Source organism: Anthonomus grandis, chromosome 11 (assembly GCF_022605725.1).
Source record: "Anthonomus grandis grandis chromosome 11, icAntGran1.3, whole genome shotgun sequence".
NCBI classification, from domain to species: Eukaryota; Metazoa; Arthropoda; class Insecta; order Coleoptera; family Curculionidae; genus Anthonomus; species Anthonomus grandis.
Window position 1 is genome coordinate 23,787,510 of NC_065556.1, and position 27,409 is coordinate 23,814,918.

General features: G+C 32.1%; 2 protein-coding genes across 4 annotated transcripts in view; one reads left to right on the plus strand and one right to left on the minus strand.

Moving 5' to 3' along the window:
* LOC126742526 (protocadherin-like wing polarity protein stan) overlaps positions 1–3,929 on the plus strand; it is a 48,110-nt gene extending 44,181 nt beyond the window's left edge. For 2 of the 3 annotated variants that reach the window (XM_050449174.1, XM_050449175.1), the window contains exons 14-16: positions 1,509–1,664; positions 1,851–1,965; positions 2,310–3,929. In XM_050449174.1, coding sequence (XP_050305131.1) covers positions 1,509–1,664; positions 1,851–1,965; positions 2,310–2,343 — 305 coding nt within the window. In that variant the 3' untranslated portion in view covers positions 2,344–3,929. Of the gene's footprint in view, positions 1–1,508; positions 1,665–1,850; positions 1,966–2,203; positions 2,252–2,309 lie in introns of all 3 variants that reach the window. The other variant, XM_050449176.1, reaches the window with a different exon arrangement.
* Positions 3,930–4,341: 412 nt separating this feature from the next.
* LOC126742527 (vigilin) overlaps positions 4,342–27,409 on the minus strand; it is a 43,679-nt gene continuing 20,611 nt past the window's right edge. Inside the window, exons 7-16 of the mRNA XM_050449177.1 lie at positions 26,397–26,698; positions 25,970–26,273; positions 23,583–23,798; positions 19,971–20,189; positions 17,290–17,663; positions 17,065–17,224; positions 16,684–16,930; positions 12,426–12,561; positions 11,755–12,366; positions 4,342–8,709 (exon numbers count right to left, since the gene is read on the minus strand). Coding sequence (XP_050305134.1) covers positions 8,413–8,709; positions 11,755–12,366; positions 12,426–12,561; positions 16,684–16,930; positions 17,065–17,224; positions 17,290–17,663; positions 19,971–20,189; positions 23,583–23,798; positions 25,970–26,273; positions 26,397–26,698 — 2,867 coding nt within the window. The 3' untranslated portion in view covers positions 4,342–8,412. The remainder of the gene's footprint in view (positions 8,710–11,754; positions 12,367–12,425; positions 12,562–16,683; positions 16,931–17,064; positions 17,225–17,289; positions 17,664–19,970; positions 20,190–23,582; positions 23,799–25,969; positions 26,274–26,396; positions 26,699–27,409) is intronic.

Consider the following 27,409-nt stretch of genomic DNA (forward strand, 5'->3'; position numbering starts at 1 on the left):
GCGCACTTTCATTATTAGCAGGCAATAATCAAAATTGTCATAGTAGTGTGCACACTAGTAGTGACGACACTATAAATTCTGATTGTTATTGCGCGATACTTCAAGAATTTTTTCGCTGCCAGAGTTTGATGGGTTTAATCAGCATACAGTTGGGGTCACAGCACATGCAGCATCTATGGAAGTCCTAGAATTATTCCCGGAAAAGATCACTTCTCGCTTTGGAGACAAAAACTGGACTGCTTGGTCTCCCAACCTCACCCCATCAGACTTTTTTATGGTGTTTTCTTGAATGTAAAGTTTATGCCAGTAGAGCTAGACCGAAATACGGCATCGTAAGTGTTTTAATGGAAATAGATGTCAACTCGACAATAAAATTTTTAAAACTTAAGATGTTAATGTATCTTTAAAAACAGGAAATCCATTTTGGGACACCGTGTATTTGGTTTAATTTTATTTCCTAATTTAATTACGTAATAATTTGGTGTTTGTTAGGGAACGCGTCATTTAGAAAAAAAACACCATACATTAAATGATTCCATGGAAAACTAATTTTTTCTTTGTTTCCATGCTTACATCAGATAATATTATGGAAGGTTAGTACTTTTAATTAGTTACATATTGAACCTTGTACTCGTTTCTTTTTTCTATTTGTTTTTAGTACTGCTTTCTTCATAACTAAGAACCAATAATTGTAAAACTTTGTAAGAGGTGCTTAATTTCCTTTGGCCTTCCTAAATGGCCCTTTTTAATTTTTATTTAATTTAAATAGAATTTTATTCTAATTAAAATAAAATTTTTATTGTCATCCAATTGTTTTTAAAACATGAGAAAATGTTTATATTCAAAATTCAAGCCTTTAAACTTTTGCTTTAAAAAAAAATAAAAAGTAAACTTTTCTTAAATAATTCAACTCACCTTTAACTTAATGAAAGGCGAAAAGAATAATTTCTTAAAATCCCGTTGTTTATTTTATTTAAAGCTAACTGACAATGATCTGCCAGATTTGATAACAAAAGTATTTAAATTATTAACATATTTACTGTAGTATACTACCCTTATTTTAGGGATCGAATGATTTTTCTATAATTGTCTATATCACTATTTTTGTATTTATTAAGTGGCATTTTAGGGCTGCCGTTACTTAAAAAAAATCTTAGGTCACAAAAAACAAATTGATGATTATTATTAAATTAATGTAGATACCATAATTATTTTGGAATCTTTATAAAACATTTATAACAATTACAAAACAAATACAGTTTTCTAAGGAGCATTATAACTGGAATACATGAAATATTACTCAGGAGATGTTCAAGTATCTTTTGGTTTTCTAGCGGATCTTTACCAAAAACAGTAGACTTTATTTGAGAGTATTCTTCAGCTACATCTTAAAAATTGCCCTAATCGTTCCTAAGCAGCAATTGCGGTTATTGTTATATTTGTTACATTAGTAGAAAGAAGATTAATATTAATTGTTTTAGTTCTTAATATCATGGGTTTTTTTGTAGCTGAAGAAGATCATATGTTGCCTCCACACAACTATTTGCCCCATACTATGCCCCCTTCTCAACCGGGAAGTCGCCTCATGTCTCCTGTTAACAACGATATCAATAATATGGAATATCACGGATCTACCGTCGGTTCTAGGATAGCATCTAGAATAGGTAAGATACAGATACTGTTGCTCTAACATAACATAGGGTATCGGTAAATAATTAAAATCAAAATAATCTTTTAAAGTGAAGTTTTTCACTTTAAAGAGCACTTTTTGTGGAAAAAACAAAATCAATAATTAATAACGCTTTATGAACAATTCTATTCATTTTATACAGAAAAATATGATTTTCTAGGTTCGACCCTTGGTTCGGTACATGGTTCTGTATGCGGGAGCCTCAGAGAGTCACCGTCGCCCCTAATGCCTCCCGTTTCTATGAGTTATTCGGGAATGCCTCCGGAGCCAACTTCGTAAGTTTCATTTGCATGTTATAATCATTTTTACGGGTAAAAGTACAAGTTATATCTATTCTTATGGTGCTCTCTATTCTCTTGCCCTGACGAGTCCAAATAATCAGAAACACGTGTTGGCAGCAGCATCTGTTTTTTTTTGCTGAGTATCCTCTCCTTTTGTCATTCTCAGCCTCTCTTTTTATTAGATTTTTGGGGATAGTGGTATACTAATACATATTTAACAATTTCTTCATAGATGGTGTTGGGAATATACTGTTAACAAATAACCCTCGTTGAAGTGGAGGTAAGGTTTGCCTAACAATTGGTTGAAAACATATTTTTAAATTGTTACATTTTTACAGGGCGAAGGAGAAAGAGGAAGAAACGTCGGTATAGGTATATTTTTAGAACGTTTTTAAGTGAATTGCATATTGAGATATGAAGTAAGTTCAATACCAAAACGTGCTTTTTCCTGTATAATTAATATATAAGATATTTTGTGGTTAGGTAATATTAAGAGTATAAAAAGCTTTGCAGTATTTGAGCTTTAAGAAAAATGCACCTTTTTTAGCAGTTTTTGTGAGTATAAATAGATTTAAGGAGTGTAAAGAAATAATAATGTACATACTTTAGCTCAACATAACCGAAATATACAATAACCATGCCACACGGAATAATATTCTAAAAACTTCTCAAGTATGCTCATCATATTTTTGCTAAAATTTCATATTTCTTGACGTAATTTCGAAAGTGATCTCGAGTATTTTTCTAAAATTTCGATGTGCTTAGATTCGTTACTTTCCACCTACTTAGGAATTAGTGAATTTGTGGTAATTTCTTCTAAAAATTAAAGACTATATTTAAGATTTAATATGGTAAGTGCGAATAGGCCAAAGCATTTAGGAAAATGTTGTAGGTGTTCACATAAATCTTCCATTTGTGCTTATTGATGGAGTTAAAATAATATTGTGCAAAAAGTTGCCTCTTTATCTCTGGCCTGGTACCAACTTTTCTTTAACTTGAGTTTCATATGTGACCTAATAGTTGCTTTGGGATATCTCTAATCTATACTTAAGAGTTACTCAGAATTTTTTTTGAGTAGCAAGTATCAGCAACCAAGGGAGAAAGAGTTTAAGCACTTTGATCTTGAAACCGTTTATTTAAAATTATCTCAAAATTTAGACTTTTTATTACCAGATTGTTACGCCCCCCACTATACACCTTCAATGGGCACAGAAAAGCAAAAATTTCTCAATAACTGTGTGGCTAATTCCTAAATACCTTGGTTTATTTTTTTGTTTGCATTGTGTCATTTGAGTCTAACTAAATGCCATTTATACCTAAATGATATTATCGTAGGTAGCAAAATAAACTAATAAATACTAAGAGTGAATAAAAATATAGGCAAACCGTAGTAATTTATTATAGACACTGTAGATTTGTTTGCTAACAGAGGAGAAGAATTGAAGACTTATTTTCGTAACAAATATTCCATTTTTTATTTTAAAAATATTTTGCATAAAAAACGACATGTGCCTGAATAAGCTTTCGTAGGTTCGTTTTGTAAATAGGTACTTTTTAATAGGATCTCATTGTAGTAGGTTATAATATGTTCGGTTTATTCAAAAATAAATAAATATAACTTATATATATATATTTATTATAATATACAAATAAGACACACCTTAATACTGCTTCAACATATTTATAAGTATTGTTTTGTAACGATCCATTCCATTTTTTTGTAGATTTCTCTTTAGTACAACCTAGTTTTAGTTTAGTGTACTTAAGTTTTGTAAAACATTCCATTGTGTTAGTGATCCCGTACTTTTGTATGATTTTTATTTGACTGTGCAATTTTTATACTCGTTTTTTATACTATACGATTTTTTATATTGTGATTTCTTGGAATATAGTCCCAGTGAAGTATTTTAAAAAATGGTGTATTTTTTGTTCCTATAAGTTTTTTATAATTAGAAAATAAATTTCTAAGTCAATGCATAAAAGTGTAATAGAGACGTTAAAGATTACGCGTATTTCGCCCATCTGGGCATCACCAGATCTGTTAAAAGAAAAAACAACATCAAAAGGATGGAGTGTGATTAGAGCACGCATACTACCTTTTTTTATTGAAGTTTTAACATCATGTGATCTATTATAGATCACATGATGTTATATATTAAAACAACTGTAAAGAAGGAAATAGATAGAGGAACAGAATTATGTTATAATGAGTTAAAAATCTTAAACGGGGAGTTATATATTTTGTCAACTATTAAGCAAAAAAAAACAATTTTTTAAAGCTCTAAACGCAAATAAAAGCATTTTACTTACCCTAACAAATATTTGAGGGCAAAACCTTTGGAAATGTATACAAATAAAACAAAAAAAAACTTCAATTTTTTTTCCAGGGTTTTATTTTATTCTCTCCCTCAGGTTAGTCTTGGGACAAGATGACCGCAAGGCATTCTATAATATAACCATCAAATCTTTGACAAATTAACATAATCAATGATAAGAAACAGCAACGAGAGCGGTACCGAACAACCGGTTACCGCGATCAGTCAATTCGATTCCAATTTAAAATTAAAACAGGAAAAAGAACAAAAATTTACAACTTTAATACGCTTACAAGAAAACTTAATTAAGGCACCGCCTTATACATTTTCTTAATAGAGCAGAGAGGTTATGACACTGATGTTTAATCACTGACCTAATACGAGATATTATTATCACGTCAGTGTATTTAATATAGTAAAAAAAAAACCGCTTTGCCGGAGATATTCTCCGGCATAACTATAAATAACGCTCATAATATATAAATCTTTATAAAATAACTCTTAATAAGTAACCTACACAAAGAATCCATTTAATCAAAAATTTACAACTAAAAATATCATACAATACTCTTATCATAACTTCTCTACGAGAATAGTGCCGTTCGTAGGCCGTTAGTCCGCCCCAATAACCGAGAAGAAAACCGAAATTCTTCCGCGTATAAAAAGAGCTTTGCATCCATGTTTTGTATGTTTCGTTTTACCAAGTATAGAGTTCCGTTGACGTAGCCAGGCCTATTTTTTGTTTTGTTTGTAATGCAGCAAACAGTGAGGGAAGAGGATCGCGTCTACTAACTCAGACGCCTTATTACGACTTTTTTTTTTAAATTTCAACTAAAGTTGTACCTTAGTTTGGCATATACACGCATTAAGAAGGCTTAATTTACCTACGAGGTATCCAGGAATATTAGCGACAATTTTTAAGGAGTGATTCAGATTCCTATAAACTAATACAACTTTTGTCAAAAATATGTGTGGTTTAATTTTAACTTAAAAAAAATTAATAAGTTAGATAGGTAAACCATCTGTTTGTGACACCCACTTTATTGTACGGAATTTAAGTATATTTGCCTTTAGCCTTGATACTTTTTATTCAAATAATAATTGAAAGAAAAGAACCTAAACTAAAAAGTTTGGGCGAGTTCGAATCCTGCCCATGGACAAACTTTTTAACTTTTCAGTTTACATATTGTTAGATAAACGATTGAACTAAATAGCGCAAATATCTAATTATTTCTTAGTCTCGAAATTTCAATAATCATTCCTTAAAATTTATCACTGAGGTTTCCGAATACCCCGTACACAGAGCTCCCACCCTTTATTAAAAAATATATAAAAAAAAGAAACTTTCGGCAAGACAGTTTAAAACATCGTAACAGCACAAGTTTAAGATCATCAGTCTCAAATCAAACATTAACGAATAATCAATATTATTATTTAAGGAAAAAGGACAATTCACTATTTTATACCCATTCTAGTCTATGATTGTACCATAACCTAAGAGTATTTAATTCTATCAAAATAAGACGTTATCAAAACACTGCGTTTTGATGTTCTATGATAGGGATCGACCGATTTATTTTTCGAGGACAGATTAATTAAAAAAATTAATTGAGGATATGGATTCTTATGATATAAGATGGATTAACTTTGAAAACACTGTCAACATATAAAGAATATGTATACATTTTAATGGTATATTGTACAGTCATTAAGAAGAGCCGTTTTTTTTATTTGGCGTACGTATTACACTTTTTTATGCTAATCCTCACAATATCATTGACATACAAAAACCCGAAACTCTGAAATTCACTTGAACTTTCTGTCAATAACATCTTTTGGCTCTTTAAATGTCAAAATAAGTTTCTTTATCAGTAGTTCAAAGTTAAATTTTTCTTTACGTTTTCTTATCCATTTCCAGAATAAAAATCCCCACCAATTCAAAGTTTGATAATTACGAATAATTTTCACTTTGTGGTAGTATCTTTATTGCTATCGGCATAAGGATGGTAATAAATGATTCGCGACGTTTCCAACATCTATTAGATATTCCTCAGGCTTCTAAATATTAAGTCACTGCACAGATAAACATTAACATATGATTATGCACAGGCATTACTCATTTATAAGTAAAAAGACATGGCGTTTGCTTTCATATTGTTTCGGACCATACCATTTTACAGACAGGAAGGTGATGGGTAATATGGAACCCCTTATTTATTTTAAAAGAGCCAGTGACAAAATATATATGAAACTCATAGTTGCAGCTATTATCAGTTCGCCTTACAAAAGTGAACTAGAGGAATCTGAAAAAGAGGATGACATCACGGTCGGGTCCGATTCATCTAGTGACCCAGAAATTCATTTGGGAAGTCAAAAGATGATTTTATTTAACAAAATATTATCTTCCATTTTTTATTAACCTAGTATAAATTACTGATGGGATAATTCAGATTAAAAATAATTCATAATTCGATTATAAAAATAAACGGTGGCATCCGATTATGGAAAAATAATTCGATTGTTTTGGACGAGTGATGGGAAAATTAAATAATGAAATATAATCGTCACTCCGCTTGTTATGGATGCTTCTAAATCTTCCATGCACCAATCACAGCAACTTAATGACTCTCCTGGTTAGCCTGAGATGATAGTTTTTACAAACCAACAAAATCAGGCGACGACTCGTTTTTTTTTTCGGCTACTTGACATCAGTGGCGTCAATGCACGTTATTCATCAATCTTTACAAAATCATGTAAGACAGGAGACAGCAGATTTTAAAAAAATACTTGCTGATAAATTAGTGAGACCTCATCTTCGTAGACTTTGTAAAAAAAACAAGTTGAGGAAAAAACGAAACAATGAAACGAATTTGATGTCTACCGGAAACTGACTGTGAGGACGATATTGAGCTAGACATACTCGAAAAACGCAAAACATGTTCACACTCCAAAATTTAAGCGGAAAACCTTTGTTTTATGTAAGTTGTGTTTCACAAGCCCACGTGTTTGGAATGTGCCTCAAAAATTTGCAAAATATGTAAATTAAAACTGAATAATTCAAAGCAACTCACAATTTCTTATGTATTAGGATTTAAACGTTTTTTGATGTTCTTATTTAATAATTTTCCTGAATTTTTGTAAAATGAAAGGTGTTTGTCACTAAACCGTTTATTTTGCCTTTTCAAAAGATATTCCTTTAATTTCACAAGTATCAGCAAAGAAAACATTAGGACTTCTATTTAAATTCCATGCATTTTCATGATGATATAAATATATATGGTTTTGTAATTCGACTTACTTTTGATCAGCTTTGTCACTGAAACAGTTGCTCAAAAAACAAGGGCCATGTTCTTAAGGTATGTTTTTTAAGGTATGTTGGGCGCTGCTGGTATTAATTCTTTCGTACTAAATTGATTCCAAACATTAATGAATAATGCTGGTACCCGATGGAATTTCTTTAAAAAAATAGCTGATTTTTTGGTGCAAGATCATATGAAGAAAAGAGTGGAAAATAAAAAATTTCCAAGAAAATTAAGAAAATCTATTCGCAATTACCTTGAATTTCTCTGTCTTTAAATTTTATGTAGCCATATTTTTTATTTCAATAAATAAATGTTTAAACATTTTTTGACCAAATAATTTGTTAGGTCATTTTATCAACAACATTAAAAAAATGGGTCGTCGGCGACCCCACGTTGTAGTTATACCAGTTAATGTCAATGTTCTGGTTCTGGGGTGAAGAATGTTAATTTTCATATTTATAATAATAAATTATGGGATGTGTACATGTGTTATATTGAACCTCTGATGTCTTTTTATTTATTCTTTAAAAAATATGTTGTATATTTATTTACGCGTAATGCCTGTGAGTAATCGTAATTTCTATCCTCCAAAAAGCCTGCGGAAGATCAAATATACGATCGCAACCTTGCGAATCAAATAAATATATTATTACGCCCTGTCCTCACTCATACCCTCATATCGGTCAATCCCTAGTTTTCAACCTACTTCTTCCACAAGCTAGACCCAACAAATTACAAAGTTTCCCCATCAAAACACAGTTCAAACATGAAATAATAAGAATATAAAGGTGGAAACTCTCACTAGTAAAGCGGCAGCCGTCCGTTTAACGTCTGTTACCCCAAGCACCTGGGACCGGAGCGGCCTGCGGTGGCTCGGCGGCACGCCCGAACGCGGGAAAATCGGTGACGCTGGCCATGTTGGGGGCGCTCTGCTCCCAGGGGCCCCCCTGGACCACGAACCCGTCGCGGTTCATGTGGCGCCGACCGTCGCCACGGGGGCCGTCGCCCGACGGATTGTTCTGGGATTGGGGATCGGCGGGGGCGGGCTGTTCCGCGTTATTAATGCGGAAATTGAGGGTGTGCAGCTGTTCGCGGGCCTGCTGTTCTTCGTCGTCTTGCAGCTGAAATTTCAAAGATTTGTTATTAACTAGCTGTTGCCCGCGATTTCGTAAGCGTTTCCGTCGTTTTTTTTAAGGTCAATTAATTGGCGCTTCTTCAAATTTAAATAAGACTGTTCGGGGAATAAAAATAAAATAGTCTGCCGTCTTTTTTTCCTTTATTATAAATAGATTAATATTTTGTTGCTGGCTGTATTCATTGAGTTTGTCTACAAATTTATATACTTTGATAAATATCCGATACGTATATAGTTGAATGTATTAAGTAAGACTTACAAAGATCATTGTCAAGGTTGTTTTTGTATTTACATTTTATACAGAGAAAACCATTTTAATTAATTATTCGTAAAAAAAAGTAGCCTATGTCCTTCCTCTTTTATGTAACAGACAGATTAACTTTCGTATTTTATTACAGAAATATAATACGTCAATCTCCAATACTGTTGAAAAATATCGCAATACGCAACCGCACAATATTATTGTTATTAGCTGTGCCCGCGACTCCGTCAACGTGTAACTCCTTGTGTGTTATTAGTTAATGTATCGGTAATATTATTTAGGTCACGTTCACATGAGGCTTAAGTACCTATAGAACGAAAATACTTCAGCGCAAAGCTTCCGGGTAAACTATGTTGAAAGTTGACCCGTCCGGCACGTGAACATAAAGATTTCTAGAATTGCTAACCCGGGAAAGAGCGATATACAACTGATCATGCTAGAAACAACTAGACACCGAGATCTACTCCAGCAACATGAAAAGTCTGCCCTTGAGCCTTATTAATTGTCATTGCATAACACACAGATACTGGGAACTGTGTTCTTTTAAATTGGAATGGAAAATTATATGGTATTATGGGAATAAAGAGCGTTTCTCATGCACCGCAACCTGTTAAAATTTGAGTCTCGATTATATTTTGTTGTTTTAACCATTAAGGTTGCCCACGCGACGGAAGCTTAAAAAATGCAGTAACTTCTCCCGTTTTCCCAACATTTCCCTTCACTGCTCTGCTCCTATTGATTGTAGCGTGATGAAAAGTATACTATAATCAGCTCAGAAGTATGAAAAATAATTGTACCAAGTTTCGTTAAAATCCGTCCAGTAGTTTTTGTTTCTATAACGGTTATACAGAGAGACAGACAAAAATTTTACTGATTGCATTTTTGGCATCAGTATTGATCCCTAATCCAAGATAGTTATTTTGGAAATATATTTCATATACAGAATTGACCTCTCTACAGATTTATTATAAGTATATAGATTATCAAATCAAATTATGATTATTCAAATTCAAAAACTAGTTTCCTTATCACAGACAGAGCCTTGCTATGAGCTAAAATAATCCTAATAAAATACAAATATCACAGAGTACAGGGTGTACCATTTTCGATACTTTTGCGGGATATCTCCGTTATTTTTAGAGGTAGAGAGCTGCGGTTGTTCCGATACTGTGCTACTTTTTCGTAAAACCAAAGATGCCGTCAACAAAGTTCATTCATTTTATTTTAGATTTTTTTTTATGAAAATATATACAAGATCAAGTGTATAAAAAGACAATGCAACAATCTAATAGAACTTCAAGACGCAATTCATTTAGCAAAAATCTGAGGAGACAAAATTAATATTTTGAATGCTATTCAAAGGGTTACAAAGATGTGCCAATTTTGGATCAGAGATGATGGTGGTCATTTTGAACATTTCTTGTAAAAATTATATGTTGTTTTCTTATGATTACAAAAAAAAATGATGAACTTTCCCATTGGTCGTTATTAATTTATAACTTTTTATTTGTTTATTATTTAATAATAATAAAATAAACTAAGTCAAAGGTCTCAAAATGTATTAAATTAAAGTCAGGGGATTACATGTGTTTCTCCCATACTAGGCATCATCAGATCCACTCGTGTATTCACTAATAAAAAGAACGAAAAAATAAGCAGAGAACAACATTACATGATACAAGTCACGAGTAGAAATTAAATTCAAATTAGTAAAATCGAACGGGGACTAGGAACTATTTCTTTGAATTTGTTTATTATTGTTATTCATGGCCTATTATTAAATTGAAACATATATCATTCATTCTTTCTCCAAGAAACCACACAAAAAAAAACAAAAATAAAAAAGACCCTGACATAAAGTTTTTTACTTTTGTTTTGTTTTCGACTATTAAATTATGCATTTAATTTAGAAAATTGTTATTATTGTGCGTATTTTTGAAAATAAGTCCATACTGTTATATATTTTTGAAAATGTAAAAAAAGGCCATTTTTATGATATATACAAGATGTTAAATATATACAACGTGTCAAAAAAACATAAGTTTGGGGTGTAACTCAAAAACTATTAATCAAAAAAAATACATATCTACACCACTGGATCCTTCGGAAAAAAAAATCTTTAGGAATGAGTTTTTACTTTTACAAAAACTTTAAAGATAACGGAGATACGAGGGGGGTCCCAAAATTCAGAAATTTCAAAAATGAAAAGCCCTGTTCTGCTGGCACTGTATCGCGAAAACCGCAACTATCTATCTCTAAAAATAACGGAGATATCCCGCAAAAGTACCCAAAATGGTATGCCCATGGCGTAGCATTTTTTTTTAAATTGTAATGATAATTAATCATAGCTACGCCACTGGTTACTGGAAACAAGTAAATAAGCATCGAAAAAGTGTGTTCCTATACCATAATATCCTATGGCAAAATTCAGTTCAATATCTCAAACCGTCTTTGGAAAATGTATTAAGAAATAAATCTTTGACACCCTGAATCTTAAAAACCAATTATTTTAATACCCCAGTTTATAAATGACGCTTTATACTTAAAATTTATCCAGGAACTCCCCCTTAAAATTATAACATACCATTAAGTAACACCCTGTGTATAGTTCTGGTGGGTTTTCAATACTTATTAAGATTAAAATTTTATGATTTCTGATTTTGTAGTATCCGAGGCTATTATAATAGTCGAAATGCGTGACATTTTGCATTTTATTGTGGGGAGAACAAAAATCCCGCTTAACCTTTAAAAAACAACTAAAAAACTTACGTATTCTTCAGCTAAATTGAGCAAATGATCACGGCAGTCGATGACATTTTCTTCCGGACCGCTGATTACGATCAAATTAGGATTAGGATCCGTACTCTTGGGGAACTTAATGTCCACTTTAAATTCCTCCATAATCGTCCTGATTTTACGTCCGCGGGCGCCGATCAGACGCGAATGCACCCGCGACTTAATCTCGATTTCCTCCTTGTACAAATCGTCCAGCTCGTGGACGATCTTTAAAATTTCATCTTTGGCACGATTCGCGTTCTCTTCCAAACCGATTATGGTGATGATGTGTTCGTTTTCTTCGCCCTTCTTGGGCAACTTGATGATTACGTCGTTGTTTTTCCGGATTTTTGTGATTACCATGCCCTTCCTGCCGATGATTTTCGGATGATATTCCGGGTCAACTTCGAAGTTAAGCGTGTAAGATTTTAATTCTCTCAATTTCTTGTCGGCTTCCAGTTCCTTAACGCGATCGTGCAGAGCTTCTTTTGCGTTTTTAACGTTCTCCGGTAGGCCGGTTACTTTAATAATGTCTTCTTGCTCTTCGGCCGAAGATAAGACGATGTGGACGTTGAATTGGTTCATTAGGGCCTTTACTGCTTGACCCTACAAAAACATCAGTAATAATTTAATAAGTGATAAAAATGTATGAAATATTTACTTACTTTGGTACCAATAATGGCTCTGTGCATTTCGAATGGTACGTCTACCTCGATTGTCACAGGAACCAAATCTAAGAGAGCCTGTTTGGCCAATAAGCAGTTGGATTCTTTGCCGGTGATTTTGATGACATCGCAGCATCTTCAAATAAAAAAATTCAATAGAATTAACAACTTAAATGGATAATAAGAATTATCATATTTTAATCCATTTTCTGTACCATCCACTCATACCTTGGTTATTATATGTATGTAGAATAAATTAGTTTTAGGTTCGTAGTTATTTAATTTATACGTATAATATTATTTTTCTTTCGAAATCCATTTCAATAAACAATGATCTCATTCAGGCTCCGTGAACGCTCCTTATCGATGTGTTATGATTAGGTGGCAGTTTTTACTTTAATGGTGACATCGGCGATGACGAAAGGGGACATCAGGGGACAGTCTTCTTGAAGGTTCCGAAATGAGATACGGGAAAGAGACGCGTTTTCGGGAAAATCTTAAAAGACGTAGGGCGTGTCCCTAACATTAAGACGGAAAGACGTATACAAGACGTAAAGACGGGTTAAGGTCAGAATCAGTAAGACGTGGCTGCATCTTTTTCCTTTTCTATTATAAGACGTGAGACGAGTTATAAGTGTTTTAAAGCCGCTCGACATAGGGATGCGAACACGATTTACCATATCAGTTAACAGTTAAAGTCTACTCCAAACTCTTTTGTGCAATAGTTTTCTTAATTATTTTATTAAATACTTTGAAAATTCCGCACCGGACTTTTCATTACCATCAACAAACCCTAGACAACATAGAAAACCCTACATGTATTATATTGTTTAATACAGGATATTTATTGGTGCATAACTTCGATTGCAAAAAAAGTATTTTATTATTGAATATATATAAGATATATATAAGAACAAAGTCTGTCATAAGCAAACAAACAAAGATTTTATTCTTTTCACTTGCTTGCGAGAGAAACATTTTTTAAATCTTCCAGGCAGTTGAAAGTGGATGAATAAAAAAGCTAATTATTCGAGGATTGATCCAGAAATAGCCACGATATTTGCATTTGAAGCGCTCGAAAATGATGAAAGCTCTGACAGAAGAAATAATTTCTCCAGAAAAGGGTATTTGTTACATTGCCTCAAAGAAATATTGTATTAAGTTTACACTTAGGAATAGATCCAAAAATAGTCCAATGAATTCCATTCTTTAAACTGCCTGCAAGGTAACAAAATCCGGAAAATCCAGGAAAACCTTTGACAAGGACCTATTTAAGTGCCTGGAAAAAACATGATACGTCCCTTCCAGGCAGCGGAAGAAGACATTGACTAATTCAAAGCAGAAGTTAAAAAAGCAATAAGATTGAAAAAGCTTCGCAGGTAGTGGAAATTTCATTGGAGACATAAGATTAGATTAAAACTTTTTTTATTTTACAAAAACTGCAGTGGCCGTCTCAATCACCAAACCTAATCCCCAATGAAAATCTGTGGAAAGTGCTAAACGTCTAATTTGCACCAGAACATTTCTAAACAAACAAATCCTTTAGTTCTTTTTATTTATTTTTAACTGGCTCTAAAACAATGAATATCACTGATACCAGAGCCTAGGTTTTACAGAATTTAGAGAGAGAAAATAAAAATTATTCCAAAAGAAAATTAAACAGTTTTCTGTAACTGATACTAAATTTAAATAATTTTTTAAGTTATGACATAGTTGTTTTATTGTTCTTGCTTCCACTACTGTCTTTGGTAAACTATTGTAACTCTTAAAACTACCTTATAAAGGTAGTCTTTGTTGTTGTAATAGTCTTTAAGTCTTGAGTGTTTTTCAAAAATCACTTACACTTCTTACATTGTACAAATGATAGTTTTTAACCTAATTTTAGCTAAGGTTTGTTTTTAGTTTTTGGTGACTTGGATCGTAAATAAATTTAGTTTCTTCAAAAGTCCTGCTCTTTTTTAAATCCCATAGTTTTGCCATTTTATACACATCTTCAGTTGGAGTAAAGTAGTTTAATTTTAAAATAGTTTCTATTACTTTATTTTGTGTCATTTGCAGTTTATTTAGTTGAATGTTCGGAAGTTCCACATCATGGAATCAAGTACCTTATATAAGGTAATATAAAAGTATTATAAAAGTCTTGATCTATTAATTAAACTATGTGTACATCTTTTTATTTCACCAATCATAGGAACTACCTTTTTAATAATTGAGTTTACATATTAATTTTAACTAATTTTATTTGTTAAATATTTATACTGTTGTACTTCTTTAACTCTTACATTATTGAGGAACAAATTTAGTTTTGTTGTTTTTTTTTGTCTCATAATCACCTAAACAGTTTCTTTAATTTATTAAATCATTGTAATTTGTAAGAGTCAATTCATGTTTTGCCAGTTTTTCTTTTAAATTAGTCACAGATAACATTAGTACTTTATGATCAGCAAATACAAAATATCTCGCTATTGTAAAGCTCTGAGCAGCAACACATTTGTTGTTATTTATTTGAGTATAGTGCTTGCTGCTTTTGGAGTATATATGAAGGAGTTTTTGGGTCGAAGGCCTTTTATTCAATATTTTTATCCCATTTTTATAGTTCTATACAAAATAAATGGCATAATGGATATAAAGATATATTACAAAATATTTTGCTACCTTATCTGGAAGAAAAAATACCATTATTACATCATTTTCAGCATGATATTGACCCAAAACATGCATCACAATTGGTAAAACGGTTTTTAGAAGATGAAATGATCCCGGTTTTAGTGTGGCCATCTCAATTCCCGGACCTAAACCCAATTGAAAACTAAATCAATAAATTAGCTCAAAAACTTATAAAAATAAATGATGATTTGTTTCTTGCTTTGAACGATGCCTAGGAAAACATGGATCATGCAAAAGACTTTGAGAGTCTATGCTAAAAAGATGCCAGGAAGTGATTCGCAACAAGTTTTATTATACAAAGTATTAGTTTACGTTTTTTTTGTAAAAGATATTTTTAAGATTTGTTTTTATTTGTTGTTCAAAAATTTTCTAATATTTTTTTTCTAGTAAAGGTAATCAAAAAAAGATGAAAAGAATGTTCGTTTTATTTACTCAATTATGTACAAGTATCATAATCAAGTAGATATTTAAAAAACTAATTCGCAATAGCAAAATAATGCTAAAGAACTATGTTTTTATTATGTGTTCATCTACTTTTGGCCAATAGTTATTCTGTTAATTATTAAATTAAAATGTATATCAAGGAAATTAATTCTACAAACATGAAATAACTCAAAGTACTGTTATATCCTTAACACTCAAATAAATTTGTAAGTAGATTAAGGTTAAAGGTTATGTAGGCGTTACGTTTTTTTTTAATTTGATTTAAAAAAAAAATAAGAACCTAAGGGTTAGGTTCTTAGTTCTTATACCTAAGCCCTTTTAATCTAGTTTAAGAAAAAAATTGCCTAAAAGTTAGCACTTATTAGCAAATATTTAATAATAATAACGGCACTACGCACCAATTGTATCGAGTCAGAAATTACCAAATTCATGTATTCGCTTAATATATGGTATTCGCAAATATGAACATATTAGTCAGGCTTTCAACCAATCAGGGTGGTTTTCTATGAGGGAGCGAAGATATTTACATATGGTGTGTTTATATCACAATGTCTTATTGCTTAAATCTCCGCCATACTTATATAATAAAATTCAATTTCGAACTGATATCCATAATATAAACATAAGGTTTAAGGTTAAGGTAACAATTCCAGTGCATTTTACTTTCCTGTTCGAACGATCCTTTTCATATCTTATTGCGAAACGTCTAAATGATTTTCCTGCAGTTGTAGTTGAGCTATGTCTCCAGTTAATTTTAAAAAATATGTAATTAACAAATTACGGGCAAGAAGTATCAACATTTGAGAGAGTTTATAAATATAGCAATCTTCTTCTTTCTTTTTATTGTATACTTAAGAATTATAAAATGATATAAGAAAATTAATTAAATCAAAAGATTTCTAGTATTTACTTTTGTAGTCTCCAATTTAGGTACTAGAGTTAAGTTAAGCAGATAAGTTAGTAAGCAGTAAAAAGAATTAAGTTGAACAGTTGTTAGATTTATAATCTCACAAACTGAACCTCGCCTTTTTGAATATTCACTTTTATTTTATTTTGATTTGTCAATCTAAAATGTGAATAAATGTACAAATAAGTCCTTATTATTATTAATAATAATTAATAAAATATAACGATTTATATTTCATACCTTACTGGTTCACTTTCAACATCGCCGTTGGTCAACTCCGTATTATAAGCTTCGGTATTCTCCTTATCGGGAAACTTAATTTGCACTTCATATTCCGAGGTGATGCCTTGCACTCTCCAGCCTCTCTGTCCCATGACGTTACCGTGATGAGGTTGAGGAATGACGCATTCGATCGTAACCATCGATTCCAGATCGCTGATTATCTCGTTGATGCGCTGTTTGGCCGCCTCAATACAATCAACGGTACCTGAAATCCGAGACAATGTACTTAGCCTCCAGTGAAATTAAAATTAACTTTTAAGAAACTAGATGCTTTAGCAGGCAGATCCTTTTGTACTACAGGTACTTTTACTAACATCTTTAACGAGAATACATACTTACCCTCGAGAACAACCCGGTCACTATCAACCCCAGACCTTGGGAATGAAATCATCACTCCGCCACATTCGTCGCTGATCTTATTCAAAACCTCACCACGTCTGGCAACGAAATGTTTATGATGCTTTTGCTCCACACGCATTTCGTCTACAGTGAGAAATTCCTTTGAAAAAAATAACTCGTTTAGTATAAATAACGCACGTCCAATCACAAAAAAAGAAAACATACAATTTTCTTAATCATGGCTTCTAATTGCTGCTTGGCTTCCTCCACCGCCTCTTGTCTCCCAATAATAGTAATCACCTCCTGGTCCTCGTCGTCGTTCGAAGGGAAAATAATGCGGGCACCAGTCGCGTCTCTGATTTTTTTTATATTGGCACCGCCTTTCCCTATAAGGAACTTGTGATGTTGCGGTTTGGTGCGCACCTCCGCATTAAAACTAGCGACCTGTTTCTCGTTAACCAAATCCAACAGTTGCTGCCTGGCCTGTTCGACGTCTTCTTTAGGGCCCCGAATTGTCACCTTGTCACTGTTACTGTCGGGCTTCGGGAATTCTATTTGTACACCACCGCAATCTCTCATCAGTAAGTGAATCAGTTTTCCTAGAGAAAGAGAATAAATTCATCTTTTTCGAGGGATTTCGGGCGGCAAGAAAGCTCGCTCAAGTTTGTTTTTTAATATTTCGACATTTATTTCTTGATAATGCATGTGTTGTTCTAGACATGGGGTTCAAAAACGTTGTTAATTATTTAACAGGGGCAATACAAATGTGTTTTCCTGGAAAAATCAGGACATGTTGAACAAGATAAACCATTAAACAATTTCTGGGAGAGGTTAATATTTTTACTATTATTGAATAAAGGAATAAACACGATTAATGAAGGAAGAGTATGTATACATCCATGACCTCAAGCTAAAATGAAATCAAATGATAATTTTGTACAAAAAAAAAACAAAAGTTTTAAAAGAATTATTATAAAATGTGTGTATTCGTCCATGGTTGGATTAACTAAACTCGAAACACACAATTTTAGAATGATACCTAGGATATTAAACAACTGAGACAGGGATCTGTCCCAAAAAATCGAGATTTTGGCTCTCCTAAGACCGATATCATAGACGCAGTTTAAAAATTAAAAAAAAAAGTATTATAAAATGAGTGTATTCGTACGTGATTGGATTAACTGAACTAGAAAAAACACAATTTTAGAATGATACCGAGGATATTACGTAAGCCAAGATCTTGCTTACAAGCATTCTAAAAACTAAAAAAATTACAAATTCATTTAAATCTCACACAGAAGAACCAATACAAAAAGTCTCGCATCTAAAATATATTTGTGACATAAACTTGTTTTTATGTTTAAATTAAGTCTCATTGAAAATTATAGACTCTTTTTTCATATTTGATGATTTTGTATTAAATTCGTCAACAATCTGCAGCAAGTGAAAGTTTGGCAAAATGCCAACAGCTGTAATCCATTGCTCTGTAGTATTAAATGCAATATACAGAGTATTCCGTTGATCATGTTAAAGCTTCTAGGATAGATAGAAACGTCAAAAAAAAAAAGAAAAGTTCACATGAACATGGGTCTGGAAATACTTCTTCGGGGAGCTAGGGCTCTTTGAAGATAACCTTTAAAAACTAGTTTTAGTTTTATAGCTTCGGAACTACTTTAGCTACCTACCGCAACCAACTTGAGGGCATAAATTATTGTTAGTAGAATTATTCTTTTGAACCTACTAAACAAACAATAATTTTAACCAGGGGGATATTTGGTAAATTTAACCCCATTTATCTAAGACTTCAATTTCTGCCCATTTGGGTATCAGATTATGATGCTCCTATTGCATACAAAAGGTGCTCGCAGCAAAAATCTCTAAATATCACTGTTTTTGTAAAAATTGACTAAAAGTAAATAGGAACATATTTTATTAATAAGGCTAAAGTTGATTTGCCGAAAAGCGATAGTGCATATTAACAAGATTCGAGAATTAATGAGGACTGAACTTCTAACTTTCTGCTGAACGTCTCACAATCCTATGAGATAATTTATAAGATATGCATAAGGTAGGTGAACATTGACAATAAAAAAATAAATAATGTTTTACATAATAATTTAAATTATAAGGAGCTTTTTTAAAACCATTAAATTATCCAATTAATCCATTTCAATTTTGTTCCTCCAGAAGACATGAGTTAGTGAACCTCTTAAAACGGTTCGTGGCATTTCATTTTACATCCTGTGGAAGGTTATTCCACAGTTATATTGTAAAATATCTAAAAGATTTCTGGAAATTGGCACAAACATTAAAGGGTGCTCTTATATATGGTGGTTACCCGCTTTTTATGACTATATATAAGCAAAAAAGTATTTACGTTTATTAAACGTCGATAAAATCGATAATATTATTTAAATAAGGAGTAATAAAGTTTGTACACGGTGGTGGACTAATGCACGTAAGCTCTATTTTACAAGTTTAAATAAAGTGATGAAAGCAATAAAGGAAATAAGAAAGAGCCACAGTAAAGAACTCCGATGGAATCAATACAAAAAAAATCTAAAAGGAATTAGGTTGTTACTGCTCCAATTCATCTTGAATTATTCCTTCGTAATCTAATACCGCAAGTTATACCTCTCTATAAAGGTAATAAAATCTGTTATTTAGTCAAGATTCTTAATATTAAACGGCGATCTCACAAGTCTCCACGATTTTTTGGTTGGTTTTCGAGGTTAAAAGTTCAGTTTTAACGTTTCCTTCTAAAAATGAGTTGTGCTATTTTTTTAAAGCTTACCGATTTTCCAAGCTTGACACAAAATTAATAACAAGGTATGCAAAATTCTCTAAAGTATTAATACTTTATATATAAAAAAAACGATTCTTTCAAAAGTATATATACTAATTACCTTTAGCACCAATAAGCGAATTGTAAAACTTGGGATCGATGGTGATTTTTTCGCTGACAATGTTCTCCAGATGGTTCTGGATCGATTTGATCCTTTCGAGGGCATCCTCGACGTTTTCACGCTTGCCTGTGATGGTGATGCAGTCGCTTGTGTCACATTCGGCGGGAAGTTCGATTTTTGTTTTTGTTTCTTCTCGGATTTTTGTGATGACGGCACCATCTTGTAATAAAACGTTCAGTAGGTTAATTAAGCGTGACAAAAAACGCAGTGTTAAAATGCTTAAAAAACCAAAACTATAAGATTTATTCATAAGCTTATCTTTTTAAAACAACAGTTTATTTCAGACCTTAAAGCGGTTAAAAAATAACTGGCACCAAGGCCCTAAATTATTAATTTTTTATTCCAAACTTAATAAAGACTGTAATCATTTCATTTCTAACAAATTTACAATATTATTTAGTCTTATTTATATTCAATTTGATTATACACACCTATTTGCCTATATGTCTTATAATATTTAGCTTACAAAAATTAATATAAATACTTGTTTTAAATACATTTAGTTACCATTTAATATAGCATATAGATGATATTTATTTCTGGTTTTAGGAACTTTTTGAGGTTTATAGCCAATAAGTACAGTTCAAACACTTAATTAATAGGAGAATCTGGTTTTTCTTGTTCAAGCAGTTTTATTTCGAAGATTTTCATTTGCTCGCTATAACTGTGGACTTTATTATTTCGCAACGTGCAACATTATTAAAAGTATGCCACCCATCTTGTAAATTGTTTTAGTTTCTTGTGCTTAGCATTTATTTGGAAGATGGTCTTTATGCCTTTATTTTATAGTTTTTCAAATAGACACACTCTTGCGTAACCCAATACGAAATTAGGTATAGCGGATGTGGTTCAATAAAACTGTTATATAGCTTATAAGCTTTTGAATTTAATTGATCAGAGAATCGTCTTATCGCACCTATAAAAGGAACTATTTTACTGATGACAGTATTTATATTTATTAAGTTTCCTAACTTAATTTACTCCACTATATATTTATGATTGGGTAGATCGTTGGCGTAAGTGTATTTTGCAAAGGACCTATTTTCAAAAATTTTCATTCATCAATTCCCGGTACTTTTTTGACAAAGTAGTAGTAAATTTAACTCGGTCTTAAACCACCCATTCTTTAATACCTAAAAACTTATATTGTCCATCTTTCCAAACTTTTGCTCTTTTTAATAAACTTTTAATTTGAAAAATAACCTTTTTCAAATCTTAGTTGATACCACCGATAAAGATGTGATTAGTTGCTTGATTTCCAAGATAACTTTTATCCATATTTAATGATAATTGAAAGGAATTTAACCACATCAAAATGGTTCAATATAATGTATTTTTATGAAGAATTTTTTCTGATGGAAATTGAGGAGAATAGTTTTTATTATTAAACCTAAAAAACCCTTTTTTTGCCAGATTTTATTATTTTTTTCTTTAATATTTTAAGTACAAAGCTGTATTAATAATTGTCTCTCTCATGCCAAAATAAGCTTAAGTTGTTGTGAATATTTAATGATTAATAGGCTTTTCTCCTGAAGAAAAGAAAATATATCTTTAGCTACAGTTTTGTATCCATGATAGACCTACAAGATCAAATATTTTTTTATTCCCTAAGGTTAACCTGGATATGTAATTTTAATTGAAAAAAGTTATCTACAGTGGTGGCCAAAAGTATGGAAACTTTTTCAAAAAATGCAGAAAATATCGCAATGCGAAAACTCTCAAAAATATAAATAAACAGCTTGAAGAATGTTGTTTATTAGTTTTGATGAAAGATGAGTTATTTCTCTGTGGCCAAATGTATGGAAACCTTTAATAAAATCATAATAATTGTTTACTACAAGCTGTTTACGGATTTTGTTTGAGTGAAATCATGCCTAAGTGTAAATACTTATATAGTGATTTAAAAAGTAAAATAGTTGAACTATACCAGAAGGGTTATAAACGAATTGAAATAAGTAAAAATTTAAACATTTTAAAAGGCACTGTTTCAAAAATAATTAAAAAATTTGAAGAGAGATGAAATGTTTCAGTAGCCCACAAGCAAGGAAGACCAAGAAAGTTGTCCAAAAGGGCTATGAAGGTAATGAAAAGAATATCGATGAACAAACTTCTATAGATATTTCTGGAGAAATGAGTGAAATGGGGATTTCTGTGTCTGCTCGCGCGGTGAGAAGAAGGCTAAATGAAGTGGGGCTTTTTGGAAGAGTTGCTGTAAAGAAACCACTAATATCAAAGAAAATAGAAAGGATCGCTTGAAATTTGCATTAGTTCATCTTACCTGCTCTCATCAAAATTGGAATACTGTATTGTTTAGTGACGAAAGTAAGTTTCAATTATTTGGGAGTAACAAGAGACGTTATGTCCGGTTACCAAAAGGTACAAGGTACAGCCACAAATACCAAATGCCTACGGTAAAACATGGTGGTGGAAACGTAATGATGTGGGGTTGTTTCTCCCGATCAGGTGTTGGCCCCCTGGTTAAAACTGATGGAATAATTGACCGTTTTCTATACAAAGACATATTGGAGAACGATATGTTGCCTTATGCTGAGAAGGAAATGCCATTGAGATGGTTGTTTCAGCAAGACAACGACCCTAAACACAAGTCCCAATTTGTGAAAAACTGGTTAAATGAACAGAGCATTGCTTTAATGGATTGGCCTTCACAGTCCCCAGATCTAAATCCCATAGAGAATTTATGGGATCATTTGGACAGGGAGATTCGAAACCATTCGATTTCAAACAAGACTCAACTGTGGGAAATACTGCAAACTGAGTGGGCTGCCATTTCCAGTGAAGATCGTGCAAGACTTATCGATTCTATGCCACGAAGATGTGGAGAAGTAATAAATTCGGAGGGATATGCCACGAAATATTAGCAGATTTTGATTTAGATGTAATTTATATAAATAACTTTCTTCAGTTCCAAACTTTTGGCCAAGAAAATATTAATTTTATTTCATTTTCTTTTTATAATACGTTTAATTTCAAATTAATATGTTAAGTTAGATAATATATTATATATACTTTATCACAATATGAGTAACTTTATTATAGTTCCTGGTTTCTTAAAAAAAAATACAAATTAAAAAGGTTTCCATACTTTTGGCCACCACTGTATATATTAAGAGTGGTAAGATTTATAAAAAGTAATGTAAAATTCTCTAAATTTTGAATGCTTTTATGTGCAAAAAAGCATATTCCTTCTTTAAGATACTAGAGGTTTCAAAGTTAAAAATGAACCTCAAATTTTGAGGAACTTTGCTTCTTAACAATTGATATTTTAGGTTTGTTTGTCGGTTTTTATTACAAATCAGCATCTTTTGTATTATACTTATGCTATTTCCTTATAATTCCACAGGGAAGATTAAAAAAAGCTTGTAAATCTAAAATTACAATATCTCTAGGTAAAAAAAAAATTGAGCAAACTTGACGATATTTAAAAGGGGGAAGCTGCTGGTTTTTTTCAGTTATTATAGTAGTACCCCTTGAACTTCAAAAACCACATTGATCCAATTTTTTATAATAATTAAGAATAAATGAATCACTCACGTTTTCCAATGAGGTACTTATGGAACTGCTTATAAACAGGTACTTGGATGAAGTAGGTTTCCTTCACTCTCTTTTCCAAAGTCCTCACGCATTCGTCGACTTCTTCCTTGGGACCTCTGACCTTGACTATGTCGCTCGAGTCACCCTTGCCAGGGAACAGTATTTGCACATTCCTGAATTTCTCTCCGATATCTCTAATGCTTTCACCCCTGGGGCCTAAAAAACCCATTAAAAACACGAAATTACGTAAGATTTTTTTAAATCACGAAGTTATTATAAGTGGCTCAGTCATGATAACACCAAAAACATGATAGAAATCTGAAAATTAGATATAGGGTTAGGACTTAAGTTAAATGAAACTATTATTCTTCTTGAAGATGAATAAAAAAGCGTCTAGTGCATGAATTTTTACGATTTTTTTAAAGAAGTCTGGGGAACATTCCAAAAAATCCAGAAACTGTTTTTGCTCCTGTACATGATTCTCAAGCACTTTAAAATAAAAGAGCTTCTAATGCACTTAAATAATAAAGCTTCTAAATCATTTTTTTAGTGAAAGCTCAGGAAGATGCCCAAGGAACTTTTTAAATAAAAATGAAATAAATCTAAACAAAATCAAAAGTAGAGATATGGCTTAAGTTACTCGAAACTTTAGTCATTTTGCTCCTGGACATGATTTTCAAAATTGTCAATAAAAAATGTTGAGAAAGAATTGTTATGATTTTTCCAATGAAAGCTGAGAAACAATCTAAAGAAACTTAAAAAAAAAAAAAATCTGAACATAAGTGAGATTATGACTCAATTTTCATAAAACTGACTTTGCTCCTGGCCATGACTTTCAAAAACTTCTAGTGCATGGATTCTCATGATTTTTCCAATAAAAGTTGAGCAACATTACAAAAAAAAACTTTAAAAGGAAAAATTAGAAAACTGAATATTAGAAGAAAAATTGAGCATTAGAAGTGAGGATATGACTCAGGTTCCCTAAAACTGTATTTGCCCCTGGACATGATTTTCAAAATTATCAATAAAAAAGCTTCTAATGCATGGATTTTTATGATTTTTCCAATGAATGATGAGAAATAATCCAAAGAAACTTTTAAAACAAAAATCAAAGAAATCAGAACGTAAGAAGTGAGGTTATGACTCAGATTCCCTAAAACTGTATTGGCTCCTAGACATGATTTTCAAAATTGTCAATAAAAAAGCTTCTAATGCATGGATTTTTATGATTTTCCAATGAATGCTGAGAAACAATCCAAAGAAACTTTTAAAACAAAGATCAAAAAAATATGAACATAAGAAGTGAGGCTACGACTCCTCCTCCTAAAACTGTATTTGCTCCTAGACATGATTTTCATAATTGTCAATAAAAAAGCTTCTAATGCATGGATTTTTATGATTTTTCCAATGAATATTGAGAAACAATCCAAAGAAACTTTTAAATAAAAACCAAAGAAATCTGAACGTAAGAAGTGAGGTTATGACTCAGATTCCCTAAAACTGTATTGGCTCCTAGACATGATTTTCAAAATTATCAATAAAAAAGCTTCTAATGCATGGATTTTTATGATTTTTCCAATGAATGTTGAGAAATAATCCAAAGAAACTTTTAAAACAAAAATCAAAGAAATCAGAACGTAAGAAGTGAGGTTATGACTCGGATTCCCTAAAACTGTATTTGCCTCTGGACATGATTTTCAAAATTGTCAATAAAAAAGCTTCTAATGCATGGATTTTTATGATTTTTCCAATGAATATTGAGAAACAATCCAAAGAAACTTTTAAATAAAAACCAAAGAAATCTGAACGTAAGAAGTGAGGTTATGACTCAGATTCCCTAAAACTGTATTTGCCCCTGGACATGATTTTCAAAATGGTCAATAAAAAACCTTCTAATGCATAGATTCTCATGATTTTCCCAATAAAAGTTGAGCAACATTCCAAAAAAAACATTAAAAGAAAAAAATTTAAAACAACTTAACATAAAAAGAAACATTGAACATTATAAGTGAGGTTATGAATCTGGTTCCCTAAAACTGTATTTGCCCCTGGATTAAAATTATCAATAAAAAACCTTCTAATGCATGGATTTTTATGATTTTTCCAATGAATGTTGAGAAACAATCCAAAGAAACTTTTAAAACAAAAATCAAAGAAATCTAAACATCAGAACAGGAGTCATGATTTAAGTTACCTAAAACTGCTTCTTCCTGGATTTAGTGCTCAAGAATGCCGATAAAACAGCTTAAATTACATAGAGTTTCGATGTTCCCGATAGAATTGAAATGCCTCACTTTATTAATATACTTATTACATTATTAACACTATGGCCACTGTTCACAAAACAAAATAATAAGAAATACACTGTACCAAACTACTTGTCTTACCGATTATATTTCTGTAATGCTCGATAACGACGTCCCTCTCCTTCTCGTTTTCCAGTTTGAATATTTGTTGCTCCAATTTGGCTTTTGTGTTCGCCACGTCGTCCTTCTTACCTTCGATCCTAATAAGGCCACTCTCATCGATATTTATCACGACATTGAATTCGTCTTTTAACTTGTTCACGTTCGCCCCGGACTTTCCGATGATATGCTTGAACAGTCTGTTGTCAACGTGCATCTCCACAAATGTCATATTTTGGATTAGATCCTGTGCCACAGCCTCGATTGTCTCTTGGGCTTTTTCAGCCTAAAATTAGGAATATTTTATCTTTATTTATTTCTTAAGTTAATTTTCCAATTCGATGCAGTTTTTTTTTTAACCTCAACCCCACAATTCCTTTCATAAATTGAAAAAATAACTGTCACATACCTCCTCCGGAGGGCCTTCGATCTTAATCTTGTCCTTATCGGTGAACTCCACGTGCACCTTGGGCAAATTCTGCGTGATTTCCTTGATTCGTTGCCCTTTCTTGCCGATGATATATTTGTGGAGCCAGGCGGGACAAGACACGTCCGTTAGCATTACAGAGTTCGCTTTGTCGTAGACCACGCCCAGAGCAAGACCCAAACGGTCGGACGGACCTCTGAGGGTGATCGTTCCGCTATTAGAGTCGCTCGGGGGCATCTCGACGCTCACTCCGGTTTCGTCAAAGATTTCGGAAATTGTCGCTCCTGAAATACGATTAAGTTGGGATAATTTAATTAAAAAAAGTACTTTATTGTCCAAAAATGCAAATTTTGTTGACAAAGCATGTAAGTACATTATCGCTCATATGTGGAGCAACTTTTTAAAAACAATAAATAAACATATTTATTGCCAAAATAAAAATTTAGCATTTAACAAATACCATGATCAGAATGTTTTTGTTGAACTTGTGAGACCACAGGCTTCGATGATAATTTTTTTGGTTTTTAAGCAGTCCATGTATAGAGCAACTAAATTTTATTTGAAATTCTGTTCAGTCCCGTTTGTAATAATATAATAACTTAAAATTCCAAGGTCACTGCAAATAAAGGAAAAGATTATGGAAAAAATATGAATTGGAGAAAGGCAGTCTAAAATAAGCTTAAATTTAAATAAATCCATAATATCCAGACCTATTTCTTATTTTAATAGAGGGGGTACTTTGGAAGGAGTTCCAAAAAGTGGCAGAAAAAGAAAAACTGATGGTGTGGTGGAAAGAAATATAAAGAGATTGGTTGTGCAAGATTCCTTTATTAGTGCTTCTCGAGTTACGACTTGTTTCAATATTGGTAAGCACTATAAAACGAAGACTTAAGGAAGCTGGTTTACGTGGCAGAAAGTCCGCAAAGAAGCCGTTTACCTCTAAGAAAAACAGAGAGTCTAGACTTCGATTCACAAGAGAGCATCTTAACTGGACT